General features: G+C 45.0%; 1 protein-coding gene across 6 annotated transcripts in view; it reads right to left on the reverse strand.

Moving 5' to 3' along the window:
• Nucleotides 1–15,886, reverse strand: part of FBH1 (F-box DNA helicase 1) — a 64,516-nt gene that overhangs the window by 16,138 nt on the left and 32,492 nt on the right. For all 6 annotated transcript variants that reach the window (XM_036342077.1, XM_036342109.1, XM_036342102.1 and 3 more), the window contains 8 exons: nt 15,518–15,740; nt 14,275–14,362; nt 14,108–14,194; nt 10,291–10,427; nt 6,553–6,652; nt 6,337–6,458; nt 4,451–4,526; nt 3,632–3,829 (listed from right to left, as the gene is read on the reverse strand). In XM_036342077.1, coding sequence (XP_036197970.1) covers nt 3,632–3,829; nt 4,451–4,526; nt 6,337–6,458; nt 6,553–6,652; nt 10,291–10,427; nt 14,108–14,194; nt 14,275–14,362; nt 15,518–15,740 — 1,031 coding nt within the window. The remainder of the gene's footprint in view (nt 1–3,631; nt 3,830–4,450; nt 4,527–6,336; nt 6,459–6,552; nt 6,653–10,290; nt 10,428–14,107; nt 14,195–14,274; nt 14,363–15,517; nt 15,741–15,886) is intronic.

Here is a 15,886-nt window from a genome sequence, read left to right on the forward strand (position 1 = left end):
GGAGACAAAGAAACAGGACGCAAATGTCAGAAATGGAAGATATAGAGCTCAAAACCACACTTTTAAGGTCTCTCAAGAACTGTCTAGAAGCTGCTGATAAACTTAGTAAGGCCCTCGAAAAGACTGGTGAGACCGCCGATAAATGTAGTGAGATCCTCAAGAAATCTAATGAGACCCTCGATGTTGTGATAAAGAACCAACTAGAAATTAAGCATACACTGACTGAAATAAAGAATATTATACAGACACCCAACAGCAGACCAGAGGAGCGCAAGAATCAAGTCAAAGATTCAAAACGCGAAAAAGCAAAAAACATCCAACTGGAAAAGCAAAATGAAAAAAGAATCCGAAAATACAAAGATAGTGTAAGGAGCCTCTGGGACAGCTTCAAGCGTACCAACATCCGAATTATAGGGGTGCCAGAAGAAGAGAGAGAGAAAGATATTGAAAACCTATTTGAAGAAATAATGACAGAAAACTTCCCCCACCTGGTGAAAGAAATAGACTTACAGGTCTAGGAAGCGCAGAGAACCGCAAACAAAAGGAATCCAAAGAGGACCACACCAAGACACATCATAATTAAAATGCCAAGGGCAAAAGACAAAGAGAGAATCTTAAAAGCAGCAAGAGAAAGAAAGTCAGTTACCTATAAGGGAGTACCCATACAACTGTCAGCTGATTTCTCAACAGAAACTTTGCAGGCCAGAAGGGAGTGGCAAGAAATATTCAAAGTGATGAATACCAAGAACCTACAACCAAGATTACTTTATCCAGCAAAGCTATCATTCAGAACTGAAGGTCAGATAAAGAGCTTCACAGATAAGGAAAAGCTAAAGGAGTTCATCACCACCAAACCAGTATTATATGAAATGCTGAAAGGTATCCTTTAAGAAGAGGAAGAAGAAGAAAAAGGTAAAGATACAAATTATGAACAACAAATATGCATCTATCAACAAGTGAATCTAAGAACCAATTGAATAAATAATCTGATGAACAGAATGAACTGGTGATTATAATAGAATCAGGGACATAGAAAGGGAATGGACTCACTATTCCTTGGGGGGAAAGGGGTGTGGGAGATGCGGGAAGAGACTGGACAAAAATTGTGCACCTATGGATGAGGAGAGTGGGGGGGGTAAGGGCAGAGGGTGGGGTGGAAACTGGGTGGAGGGGAGCTATGGGGGAAAAAAAGAGGAACAAATGTAATAATCTGAACAATAAATATTTAAAAAAAAAAAGAATACAACTAAAAGACTGAATGGACATCATCCAAAACCACAGGAAGGCTAGCTGAGTGGAAATTCTACAACTAGAAGGAAAGAGAAAAGCATACAGAGACTCAGAGGAGGTGCAGTGCAGAAGTACAGAGGTACGGAGGCACATGCGGAGAGGGCTGGCAGCTGAGGACATGGTTGTCTCTTTCAATCGGGAGGGAGTCTCAAGCTCTGAGCTCCAGTTCTGGGCAAGTCTCTGGGGACCCAGACTCATACGGGAGAAACTGGACTGTCTGGCATCAGTGGGAACTCGAGGGCGGCTTTCTCTCAGAGGTGCTTGCAGCATTTGCCAGGACACAGAAGTGGGGCCTCTGAGGGCAGCCATAGCTGCTTGCTCTGACCTGTTGATCCCCTAGTACCCCGCCTCGCCCAAACCGTCCACGGAGGCTTTTGCATATGAAAGGCCTGGCCCTTTGCAATCTGAAAATTACCTAAAAAACTGCAGCTGGCCCAAGGCCCCAGGCAACTTGCATTGCTTCACACCTGGCTCCTGCAGAATAGCCTCAGGCAGGGGCTAGATTAGCACCTCCTTAGAGATCCAGAAGCAAGTGTGCCCGGTGGTCAGAATGGGACCATCCAGATTGCAGCTCCTTGGATCCATAAAGGACATATTCAGGGGGCAGACTCAGTGAGCACCAAAGCCCCACTAAAGCAAGTTTTGCCCCAGAGGGGTGTCTCCAGCACAGAAGTTCTCCCACTGCAGACACAGCTGATTCTCACAGTCAATTGGCCTGGAGGTCAATTCCTCCCAGTGATACCAACTACAATCAAGGCTTAACTTCAACAAGACTGTGCACAAAGCCCACAAGGGGGTGCACCAAGAGTGTCCACCTCAGATAATTGGGGAGGCTGAGCCACTGGGCCGTACAGGACATCTAGCACAGAAAGCCACTCTATCAACACAGGGAAGCAGCCAAAATGTGGAGACAAAGAAACAGGACACAAATGACAGAAATGGAGGAAAGCAAACTATTGGATATAGAGTTCAAAACCACACTTTTAAGGTTTTTCAAGAACTTTCTAGAAACCACTGACAAATTTAGTAAGACCCTCAAAAAGATGGGTGAGACTGCTGATAAATGTAGTGAGATCCTCAAGAAATCTAGTGAGACCATTGAGGGTATGAAAAAGGACCAATCAGAAATTAAACATACACTGACTGAAATAAAGGATATTATCCAGGGTTCCAACAGCAGACTAGAGGATCGTAAGAATCAAGCCAAAGATTTGAAATACGAAGAAGCAAAAAACACCCAACCGGAAAAGCAAAATGAAAAAAGAATCCAAAAATACGAAGATAGTGGAAGGAGCCTCTGGTAAAGCTTCAAGTGTACCAACATCCGAATTATAGGGGTGCCAGAAGATGAGAGAGAGCAAGATATTGAAAACCTATTTGAAGAAATGATGACAGAAAACTTCCCCTACCTGGTGAAAGAAATAGACTTACAAGTCCTGGAAGTGCAGAGAACCGCAAACAAAAGGAATCCAAAGAGGACCACACCAAGACACATCATAATTAAAATGCCAAGGGCAAAAGACAAAGAGAGAATCTTAAAAGCAGCAAGAGAAATACAGTCAATTACCTACAAGGGAGTACCCATATGACTGTCAGCTGATTTCTCAACAGAAACTTTGCAGGCCAGAAGGGAGTGGCAAGAAATATTCAAAGTGATGAACACCAAGAACCTACAACCAAGACTACTTTATCCAGCAAAGCTATCATTCAGAATTGAAGGTCAGATAAAGAGCTTCACAGATAAGGAAAAGCTAAAGGAGTTCATCACCACCAAACCAGGATTATATGAAATGCTGAAAGGTATCCTTTAAGAAGAGGAAGAAGAAAAAGGTAAAGATACAAATTATGAACAACAAATACGCATCTATCAACAAGTGAATCTAAAAATCAATTGAATAAATAATCTGATGAACAGAATAAACTGGTGAATATAATAGAATCAGGGGCATAGAAAGGGAGTGGACTAACTATTCTTGGGGGGGAAATGGGTGGGGAGGATGTAGGAAGAGACTGGACAAAAATTGTGCACCTATGGATGAGGACAGTGTGGGGAGGGGGGGTGTGAGGGCAGAGGGCGGGGTGGGAACCGGATGGAGGGGAGCTATGGGGGGAAAAAAGAGAAACAACTGTAATAATCTGAACAATAAAGATTTAATTATTTTTTAAAAAAAAGAATGGAAGCTCTGTTCCCTTCTCTCAAGCAATGCAGGAACACAACAAAGCAGCCCTTGGTCACACATGATACTCACACAGGCAAGAAGCACTGGAAGACCTGAGACACCTGAGAGTAGCATCTGTTCCTCCTACTGGTGGGAAGTGAAGAACTAAGTATTTTCCTTACCTGCAAAGTCCAAGTCTTCTATGTGGCATTTTCCTATCCTTTCCACCAGTTCTGGAATCCTGATGTTATACTTTTCAACAACAGCAATCTTTGCTTCAAGCTCCTTATCCTCGGCTGCGGTCACATACCTCTTGAAGCCACTAAAGCCTTCTTTGTGCACCCATCTTCTAATAAACCTGTCTTTAATAAGGAGGTTTCCTAAGGAGAATACAGACACAGGTTAATGTGATACAGGCTGCACTGACATATAATGGCAGCAGCTACACATTCCTAACCAATAGCATAAAGTGAATGGTCTTAAGGCTGGGAGATCCAGGTTCTAGTCCTGACTACATCACTAACCTACTGTGTGTTCATGGGCAAGTCAGTGAAATGACCTGTGCTTTAGCCTCTCCATCTCTAAACTGAGGGCCAAAAGCCCTATCCTTGAGATCCTTACCTACTTCACAGGGATTTGAAATAGCACCATAATGAAAAGACAAGTGCCATAGAAATGTTAGCAATGATCATTTGGGGCACATACAGAAGTTTCAATGGTAAAGTTGCCCAGGCAGACAGAAAAGTTGATGAGGGAAGACAGCCTAAGAGACCAACAATAGAAATAAATTTAGGACTCCTGAGAGAAGGATATGGAAAAAGTTATCAGTACCTCTGAAAACCGGAGGCCTCAGGGATCCCAGTCTTGATGGGAAAAGAGCAACACTAGTTCCACCCTTCTCCAGAATTTAAAAACTCTGACTCAGAATATGCCCGTCCTTCTCCCATCCCTTGTCACTGCAGTGCTTCTATCCACTGTACCATGGCCAGGAGGGTACTCACGTTTCTTCCGTTCTTCCTCTGGCTGAAGAAGGATCCAAATATCAATGATTCTGTCCAATCCAAATGATTTAATCCCCTGAAAAAGTTTTTTGGTGGGATTTTTGGGGTTTTTTGTTGTGTTTTGTTTTGTTTTTGTCTTAACAAAACAAAAGTAAACCAACTGTAGAGATGTGAGTATGAAATTATATGATTTCTTGGCAACAGATCTCAAATTGTACCCAAAGTATAAGAATCGTAAGCAGGAAACTTTATCAAGTGTAAAAGCCCGGGACTAAAAATAAATAAATAAATAAATAAAAGCCCGGGACTATAATGCAGCCTGAAAATTCAGGATTATCAAATGCTAAGTTTTAGCTGCTACCTCAAATTCTTCCTGTTTTAAAAAAGGCAAGAACTAGCTGCACCTTTCCTTGTAAAAAAAAAAAAAAGAACAATTTAAATCATCTACCTTTCAGGAATATAAGAAAAGGTTGCAATAAAGAATACTTGAATACAAAGTATGGGCTATGAATACTTACCATTATTTCTTTTGAGAAAAGAACTAGAGAATATCTATAGGTCCAGATTATTATGTTTTAAAAGGCTATTAGCTCCTGGAGGAGAGGGTCTGACTGTGTCACAGTTCAGACCAATTCTACTTAGAAGCATGTACTGAGCACTGGCTGGGGGATGCAGCATTTGCACAGCATCAGGCCCCAGTACAGAAGAAATACGTGTCAAAGGCTCCACACTCCAAGGATTTATCATCATTTTGGGAAGGGAAACATACACATTAACATAGAAAATAAGACAGTATACATTATAATTGGAAACCAGATGTGATCATGTGTAATGACACATGCTACAGGTGATGAGCAGATACAGAGAGGGGAAGAGAGCAACTTACTTTATATCATGCCCAGCATAAATGGTACTCCCCAAGAACTACTGGTATTTTCTTATAATAAGAAAAATAGCTAAATTATGCTATATCCACTATATGAAATGTTGTAATGACATTATAGTAGCAACATGAAAGAAATGCTTATGTGTTGAGTTAAAACAGCATACTTTTGAATGCACACTATAATGAAAATTATGCAAAAATACACATGTAGAAAGACAAAGACAAATAATTAGCAAAAATGAGAATTATATGAAATACTGAGATTAAGGCTGAATTTTTTCCTATAACTGAGTTATAAGATCTTTATAAATAAAAAAGAGAAGTGAGAACATCTTGGTGATTATGATTCACTCAATATTTACTGAGTGGCTACACATAGTAGGCCCTCAAAAATATTTTTTCATAAATAAATGAGCAAATGTCTTTTAGTCATATAACTTTAGTCAAAGAGTTAAAAATGCCATATAAATGTCACCGAAACCTAACTTCCCCATGAAACAGGTAAAGAAAAGGCATTATTTTTATCTTAGAGAAGGAGAGAATGAGGCACACAGAAGTTGTGACTTGCCATAAGCCACACAAAGTTAGTGACAGAGCCAGAGCTAGAACTAGGTATTCACTTTCTATCCACTGGAGCCCATTAGCCTGTCCCAGCTGTGTTATCACCTTACCCGTTCTTACACTAATAAACAACACACACGAAACATTTGCAGGTAGCCAGCAGCCTCATTTGCACAGCCAAAGGTGAGAAGGGCATTTTTTTTTTTTAAATAGTAGGAGATCCTCAGTTCTTTTTTGGATCTGACTGTACAGGAATACTTGGCTAGCATAATCATAATTGTCAGGGAGAAAGACTTCAGTCACAGTGCAGATGGTGAAAACTGTCAAAAACCCAAATGCTTGCTTGCATAATAATCCTAACTAAACTGAACATTTCCATTGGCTATATTTGTCTGCAATGTTTCTGTGCATGAAGCAGTCAACAGAAATTTACTCTTACCCCAATCAAATGTATCCTTGCAGGTACTTCTCCATCAGTCACGCGTACAGCCTCATCAAACACATTGGCATTGGTCCGGCACAGCAAGGCCACCTGCCCCTTTGTATCACCTCTAATGCCACCTTTTGGGAGACAGCATAAACTTTACAGCAAATCCAAATAAACAGGAAAACTGATTTTTGTAGCAAATAAAATAAAAATAACTGAAAACCTTACTCTGATGGCTTCCTCCAACCAAAGTCTTTTTCCTTACTCTCTTGCAGACATCCAAGATAGTAGCTCCCACATAAGCTATTTCCACACCAAATCTAAAACTCTGTTGGAAAACAGCAAAAAAAAAAAAAAAAGAGAGAGAGAGAGAGAGTTAGCAAATTCTCCCTGAAGTATGTTAGCACATTTCTATCATTATCAAGTCTTGGCCTTGCCAAAGTGATCATTCTGGCTCACCTTACCTGGAGAGCATATTTGGAAATTCCGTACTGTTAACCCACTTGTTAGTTAACAAACTGAACAGGAGCTTAACAAAGAACCACTGACTTTATTTCTAAGTTTTCAGAATAGCATTTTCTATCATGAAACTTTAGTTGCCTTTTTTGTTCCTCTTGTCCCCAAATCCAAATCCTGATAATTCGTCCACCATATTTTCTATAATATATTTCTTACTACTGCTGCCAGGTCAGCTCCAAAACTCAAACTTCATGCCTAACTTACTTGGTCTCTTTCCCTCCAGTTTCCTCCCACTGCCAATGCCTTTCTATACCTCTGTCAGATCAATCTTTCCCAGAACAGTCTTCAAGTCATGCACTTGCTAAAAAAAAAAAAAGAGCAGCCTGGCTGGCCGGTATGGCTCAGTAGTTGAGCGTCAACCATGAATCAGGAGGTCACGGTTTGGTTTGATTCCAGGTCAGGGCACATGCCCGGGGTTGTGGGCTCAATCCCCAGTAGGGGTGTGCAGGAAGCAGTTGATCAATGATTTTCTCTCATCATTGATGTATCTCTCTCTCTCTACCTTTCTCTCTCTGAAATTAATAAAAACATATTTTAAGCAATTTTTTAGAAAAGGAAGAATAATACAGGAAGAACAGGTGATGCATACATTTTAAAGATTCATCACAGCCTAAACAGCCTATTTCCTTCTATTCCCAAAACCAATGGCAAATTTTTCTTTTAAGCAACCTTTACCCTTCTTTCAAAATCAAATCTAACAAGTATAAATTATACAAAAGATTAAGGGAGGGGGGAAGGGAGAGTTTCTCTCCTTGCCTTAGAAACTTTTTCAATATTAATTTAAATCATTGCCCTACATAACCAGCCACAAGTATAATCATTATTCCCTGAGCATTACCTGAACTCTCCCTGCTCTAGTGCATGGCAAAACAATTACCTGCCCTTCAAAAGTCTGCTTAACACTGCAGCTGGAAAGATACCATTCTTCACCAAACTCATGATATTCATTGCCTTTTTTGTGCATTTCTAACTTAAGGTAATAAAGTATTATATACTTTGGTGAACATCAATAATACAGTCTAAGGAAAGTGAGAGTTTGTTGCTATAGAACTTTCCTGAGTGCATCATAACCAACATTATAAAATAATCAGTCCATACTGATGTAAATGAATAAATGGGAGAGAAGACACAAATCCCTCTTGCAGAAGAATTACAAATAATTTATACAGATAGTCCAACACTTATTCCTTGAGTGAGGGCTAAGTATAGTGGCTTTCTTCCAAAGTATATAGTATGGAAAGGGCAGGGGACAGGGAGAGAAACCTGACAAACACTACTTCAGCCAGATTATCAAGGTCAACATCAACGGTCGTAAATCATAGTCCCTCAATATTGTCATGAGAGTGACAGTTTTGTTCTGAGATCTTCCTCCCCAACACCCATAACATCAGTCTGATCATGAGAAAAACAGTAGACAAGTTCCAATACAGGCATCCTACAAAACACCTGACTAGTACTCTTCAAAACTGTCAAAGTTATCCAAAACAAAAGAAGTCTGAGAAACTGTCACAGCCAACAGGTTAAGAAGACATGACAACTGCCATGTTATGAAGGTATGGTAACCTTCATAGGATCCTAGAACAGAAAAGAACATTAGAAAAAAAATAAGGAAATCTGAATAAACTATGGGCTTTATAATAACGCTCCAATACTAGTTCATTAATTGTGGCAAATGCACCACAATTAATGAACTGTTAATAACTAGAGGCCGGGTGCACAAATTCGTGCATGGGTGGGGTCCCTTGGACTGGCCAGCAATCCAGGCCAATCAGGGTCATCTCACCCAGTCTCAATCAGGGCTAGCCGGGAAGGGACCGCGGGAGGGCTCCAGGAAGTGTCCAGCCCTCTCGCTCAGTCCCCATTGGCCGGACTCCAGCAGCAAGCTAACCTACCAGTTGGAGCATCAGCCTCCTGGTGGCGAGTGCACGTCATAGTGACCGGTTGGACACCTAGCATATTATGCTTTTATTATATAGGATAGGGTAAACTGAATGCACGGCATATGGGAAATTTCTGTACTACTATCTCAATTCTTCTGTAAATCTGAAAATGTCTATTAAAAAAAGTTACTCTGAGTTGACATTACCCTAAATCACCCTAGAATACAACAGGAACTCAAAAGAATAAAGTCACAGAGAAGGTTGCAGGATTCTATAACAGAACAAAACAGTTCAGATTACTCTTGAATAGTTGGCACATCTCATAGCCTCTAACTGGAAGTGTTTCTTAAAAACAGTGGTTCTTGCACCTCTTTACCCTTTTAAAAATTGCTGAGGCTCTGAAGGAGCTTTTATTTATGAATTGTATCTAACTATGTTACCACATTAGAAACTTTGATTCATTAAAAATAATAATAATAAACCCAATTGCATAATAACACAAAGAACATACTTTTAAAATATATTTTCTAAAACAAAAAACATTTAGCAGGAAGAAAAAGTGTCTCTGTTTTACATTTTTGCAAATCTCTTTAATGCCAAGCTGAATAGAAGACAACTGAATTCTCAGTTCTGTCTACATTTTATCTGTGGTGACATGTTGTTTTGGTTGAAAGACAAAGATAATTCAGCCTTACACACATGCATATTGAAAAGGGGAGGGGAGTTTAGTAACCTTTTTGGACAATCAAGGACACCATGGGTTGTCATGCTCATAGTGGCAGACATCAAAATTTAGATTTCACTTGAAAACAAAGATTTTCCCCCGCTTTTATCACTTGCTCCTGGTCCCCCGCTTGGCAATGAGTCACAGCTCATTTCATTCATTTTAGAGAAAATGCTAAAAACCCAAATCTAAATAACCAGAGTTGGTCGGTCAGCAGTTCTTTCAATGACAAATGGTACTACTATAAGAAAACAGCTGCCAGTGTAGCTCACAACTCAATCACAAAAGTGCTCTTCATTAGACAACCAACATACTTCAGTGGGCAGAAGTACTTTATTCATACCTCCCACTTCATCACATTAAAGAGATGTATGTCCTCAAGGGACAGCAGTTAATAAAATTAATCATTTTTTCTGTATCAAGTACATTTTTAACAGAACTATTTTGTTTTGGGTTTTCAGGGAGGTGGGGGGGAGTTCTTGTTGCTTTTTGTTTTTAAACTCTGTAAGTGCACTGAAGTAAAGAATACAATGACTGCTAGTACTGTTCAATGCCAACACCTTGTCCATGAGAAGGCACTAGCAGTTTCACCCACCATTGCTCTGCATCATCAGTTCAAATATTAACATAATGAAAAAAGCAAATTACTATTATAAAAACCATTGGGCTTCGCAGATACCCTGAGAACCACAGTGAACCACTGCTTAGAAGCAAGGAGTGGCTACATACTGTGAGACTGACACAAAACCTGGCACAGGTCCTAGCACATAGTAACCACTGAAAAACAAGGATAGTGAACCAGAATGCTTGTTTATGTGCTTCAGGAGCAAAGAGAGCTCTTACCTGTGTGAGATAGAAGACATGGGTGTGAGGGACTGTAAACAGAGCGTTGACTGCACCACGGAAGGTATAGATCTGCTGGTGAGGGTCCCCTACAAAGATCTTCCCACATGGCTGAGACAGAACTATATTCATGATAGCTGCAAACAACAAGAGGGAACGAAAGAATCTCAAAGAAAGGAAACCCACATCACAAAAAGAAACCACACTTCAGATAAAAAGGGATGAAAATGCTTTCATAAAACTGAGCCAGGGCGCACTGCACAACAGAGTTGTCTTGTCCTGTAGTACAGGCACACTCAGTCCAAAGAAATGATTTCACAACAGACAAAAGAGTTTCCAATCCTAGGAATGTAGATTACTTTCAGTCCTGAACACATTTTTGTATATAAAAAATCACACAGGCAAATATAAAATGAGGTAAATTATATTGTCTCACTAATATTATAACTTAAGGTCTCAAAATAACCTACAAAGTCACACTGCCTATTTTCTACTAGAGGCCCAGTACACGAATTCGTGCAGAGGTGGGGTCCCTCAGGGTGGCCTGCGGAGATCAGGCCCCAGCTCACGCCCCCAGCTTCGCAGCCCTGCCTGGAACCCTGCCTTGGCGTGGCGCCGCCCCCTCACCTGCTCCACCATCCCCCCTGTGGGGTGATCGATGGGGGCCGGGTCCCCTGCTTGGCTCCCTCAGCGCCTGGGAGCTGGGCAGTGGCCCCATCCCCCGCCGCTGTCGCTGGTCACCACGTGCAGGGCAGTTGGTCAGGGCTGGGGCCCCCCCACCTGGCTCCCTCAGTGCCTGGGAGCCGGGTGGCAGCCCCGCCCCCCACCGCCATGGCTGGTCACCATCTGAGGGGCAATTGAGCCTCTGCTCACACCCACCTTGGCCTGGCACTGCTCGCTCACCTGTTCTATCATCCCGCCACAGTCCCGCTCTTGTTGGGGCCCATCTGGGCTGGCAGCGCCTTTACTGCCACCCATTGCCAGCACTGCGTCGCTGACACCTGCCCCCTGGTGGTCAGCACACATCATAGCAAGCACTCGAACTCCTGGCCTCCCAGTCAAACTCCCGGTCGAATGACCGCCCAAGGGGACAATTTGCATATTAGGCTTTTATTATATAGGACTAGAGACCCGGTGCACGAAATTCATGCATGCGGGGGGGGGGGGATGTCCCTCAGCCCAGCCTGCACCCTCTCTAATTTGGAACCCCTGTGGGGATCGGGCCTAAATGGGCAGTTGGACATCCCTCTCACAATCCAGGACTGTTGGCTCCCAACTGCCTGCCTGCCTGCCTGATTGCCCCTAACTGTTTCTGCCTGCCAGCCTGATCACCTCCTAACCACTCTCCTGCCAGCCTGATCGATGCCTAACTGCTCCCCTGCTGGCCCCATCACCCCTAACTGCCATCCTCTGCCAGCCTGATCGCCCCGAAATGCCCTCCCCTGCAGGCCTGGTTGCCCCCAACTGCCCTCCCATGCAGGCCTGGTTGCCCCCAACTGTCCTCCCCTGCAGGCCTGGTCACCCCCAACTGCCCTCCCCTGCCAGCCTAGTCACCCCTCACTTCCCTCCCCTGCCAGCCTGGTTGCCCCCAACTGCCCTCCCCTGCAGGCCTGGTCACCCCTAACTTCCCTCCCCTGCCAGCCCAGTCACCCCCAACTGCCCTCCCCTGCTGGCCTAAACACCCACAACTGCCCTCCCCTGCCGGCCATCTTTGACCACATGGGGCGGCCATCTTGTGTGTTGGAGTGATGGTCAATTTGCATATTACTCTTTTATTAGATAGGATTAGCCACTTGAAAAGTATACAACACAAATTGTTTACTCTAAATTAACCATCTTTTCCCACTCACCATGAGTCTAGGTCCCTATCATCTGATGACCTGTGCCTTTAGCAAAACATTTAGAGGAAAATTAATCTGCCTTGGGTGGGGGAAAGGACAACTGCTGAAATCCAAAATCAAATAATAAAGGCTTTCTGAATAACTAAGTATCACTTGCTCCTCTTCTTTAGGACAAATGAGAATAATCAATTTATTTCACATACATATCCTCTTATATAATCACTAGAGGCCCGGTGCACAAAAATTTGGGCACTCGGGGGGGAAGGGGGGTCCCTCAGCCCGGCCTGTGCCCTCTTGCAGTCTGGGACCCCTCAGGAGATAATGACCTGCTGGCTTAGGCCTGCTCCCGGGTGGCAGAGGGCAGGCCCAATCCCTAGGTGCAGCCCCTGGTCGGGCTCAGAGCAGGGCCGATTGGGGAGTTGGGGCGCCGCTCCCTGTCATGCACAGAGCAGGGTGGATTGGGAGGTTGCAATGCCACCCTCAGTCACGCTCAGGATAGGGCCGATTGGGGGGTTGGGGCACCGCCCGTCACACTCAAGGCAGGGTTGATGGGGAGGTTGCGGCGCCACCCCCTGTCACGCACAGAGCAGGGCCGATCAGGGGGTTGGGGCGCTGCCCCCTGTCACGCACAGAGCAGGGCCCATCAGGGAGGTTGGGGCTCCTTACCCTGTCACGCACAGAGCAGGGCCCATCAGGGGGGTTGGGGAGCTCCCCCCTGTCACGCACAGAGCAGGGTTGATCAGGGGGTTGGGGAGCTCCCCCCTGTCACGCACAGAGCAGGGCCCATCAGGGGGTTGAGGAGCTCCTCCCTGTCACTCACAGAGTAGGGCCAAAGGGTAGTTGGGGCACCACCCCGTCACACACAGAGCAGGGTGGATCAGGGGGTTGGGGCACCGCCACTCTCACACTCAGGGCAGGGCCGATGGGGAGGTTATGGTTCTACCCCATCACACGCAGAGCAGGGCCCGTGGGGGGAGCGGGGGTTGGGGCGCCGCCCTCTATCACCCACAGAGCAGGACCGATCAGGGGGTTGGGGCACCGCCACTCTCACATTCAGGGCAGGGCCGATGAGGAGGTTATGGCTCTACCCCGTCACACACAGAGCAGAGCCCGTGGGGGGGTGGGGGGGTTGGGGCGCCGCACCCTGTCACACACAGAGCCGCAGGGCGATCAGGGAGTTCGGGAGCTCCCCCCTGTCATGCACAGAGCAGGGCTGATCAGAAGGTTGGGGCGCCTTCCCCTGTCACGAACAGAGCAGGGCGGATAGGGAGGTTGTGGCCCCGCCCCCTGTCACACACAGAGCCGCAGGGCAATCAGAGGGTTTGGGCGCTGCCTCCTGTCACACTGATCCCGGTGCTGGGAGGCATATTACCCTTTTACTATATAGGGTAGAGGCCTGGTGCACAAGTGGGTGCCAGCTGGTTTGCCCTGAAGGGTGTCCTGGATCAGGGTGGGGGTCCCCACTGGGGTGCCTGGCCAGTCTGGGTGAGGGGCTGAGGGCTGTTTTCAGGCTCGCGGGTGACTGAAGCTCCCAACTGCTCCATTTTTTCTTTTTTTTTTTTTATTCTGGGCCAGCTTTAGCTCTGAGGCTCCAGCTCTGAGGCCTCTGCTGGGTTCTATAATCGAGACACTGTATCAGCTCCAGCTCTGAGATCCCGGCTCACTGAAAGCTGGTTTCTGGGGTTTTGTTTATCTTCTATATTTGTTACAATGTTTCAGACTGCAGGCTCAGAGGCCTGCAGCAGCAGGCGGGGAACATTGGAGTCCTCCGTCACTGAAGTAAGCAAGCCTCATGTTAGTTTCAAGCTGCCTGGCTGTCGGCCGCCATCTTGGCTGGCAGTTAATTTGCATATCTCGCTGATTAGCCAATGGGAAGGGTAGCGGTCATACGCCAATTACCATGTTTCTCTTTTATTAGATAGGATGACATTGTTTCTAAGTATTTGAGACTACTGATGTCCAGAATAGTTTATTACCTGGGGTACAGTCCTGGGCCTCATCCACAAAGATGGCGTCAAAAGAGGCAAGCAAAGGCTTGCTCAACTGCCAGAGTTTCAAGTAGCCTAAAAGAAGGGAGTAACAACAGTCAGAATTCATAACTAAAGCAGTTACATTGAACAGGAAGATTTGGAAACTTGCATACCATCATGAGTCATTTGGTAAGCCTCTTCTTTGCATTCCCCCAGGTTCCGCATGTTGTCCCAAAGGCGGCTTGCTTCAAGAACACTGTTCTAGAAAACAAGTAATTGGTAACTCCTAAGACCCTGGAAAAGACAGCACCCTGAAATCACACTTTCATTTCCACATAAGGAGCAGAGGTCAGAATAAAGGCACCATCCCAGCTCGGTGAGTGGCAGTCATTTCCCTAACCTCCTTCCAGCTCCACAACAGCCCAGTGACAGAACATTGCTCAGACAACACAAAATCTGGTGGACTAGAAAAGGCTAGATCATGTCTCTAGATTTATGACTAACAATCCTATATAATAAAATCCTAGGTGGCATCACGCCCTCACGTGATGTCATCACAAGATGGCCACCACAAGATGGCTGTGTGCACAGTGGAGGCAGGGCCCGGTGGTCACTCTGCATGGTGAGGCCTGGGGGTCCCATGGCTCGGCGCGGAGGAGGTCAGTCCCGGTGTCTCAGCCGCCTGGAGGCGGGTCCCAGCAAAGGAGGCAGGTCACAGCAGGGGAGGGCAGTTGTGGGTGATCAAGTCAGCTGGGGAGGGCAGTTGGGGGCCATCGGGCTTGCAGGGGAGGGCAGTTGGGGGCCATCAGGCCAGCAGGGGTGCAGTTAGGGGGTGATCAGGCTGGCAGGCAGAAGCAGTTAGGGGCAATCAGGCAGGCAGGCAGGTGAGCAGTTAGGAGCCAGCAGTCCTGGATTGTGAGAGGGATGTCCGACTGCCAATCGGGCCTAAACCAGCAGTCGGAGATCCCCCGAGGGGTCCCAGATTAGAGAGGGTGCGGGGTGGGTTGAGGGACACCCCCCACACCCTGTGCATGAATTTTGTGCACTGGGCCTCTAGTTAATTCATAAAAAGAACGGCAAATGATTGAAAAAAACATTTTAAAAATTAGAAAAGAGATTCCCAATCTTTAGATTCATCCAGCAGCCCCAGTGACAAACTCCTATAAATCCTGGGTCGGTGCCTCATTTTCTAAATTGAAAAACCAGTGCGAGAACTAAGCAAGATGGCCATGAGTATTCTTCACAAATAAAACACTTCATAACTCCCAGCTATCACGATTAGCCTATAGTCTCACCCTCCACCATTACTTCCTGCCAGCAATTATGAAAAAATGAAAGACAAATATAACACTGTATCATGTCAACTCTTCTCATTTACCACCAGATCCCTAATACTAACAATATTTCAATACTCACCAGTTTTTCACTCTGTTCAACCATGACTCTCTGTCCGTGGCTGTCCTTACACCAAATAGGTACGTGGTCAATAGTCAGCTCATCATCAGCTGAGGCAAAGAAGTTTTCTAAAGTCTTACATACTAGCTTGGCCCTTATGAATCCACCTTTCCCTTCAGCAAGGACAGAATTGACCATGAAGGGTGTTAACTTGAAGAGATTCAATTTCTTCTTTGACTGGTACCTGTAATGCATATCCCAAATGAACAGTATTTGACTTTACTGGCAATGCCAACAAAATGTGTCCCCCCACTCCTAATCCCCTTCTCCGAAATGACACCACAAGGTCACTCTCAGTATCACATATACATGAGGGGGAAAAAGCCAGAG

Source organism: Myotis myotis, unplaced genomic scaffold (assembly GCF_014108235.1).
Source record: "Myotis myotis isolate mMyoMyo1 unplaced genomic scaffold, mMyoMyo1.p scaffold_m19_p_1, whole genome shotgun sequence".
Taxonomy (NCBI): domain Eukaryota; kingdom Metazoa; phylum Chordata; class Mammalia; order Chiroptera; family Vespertilionidae; genus Myotis; species Myotis myotis.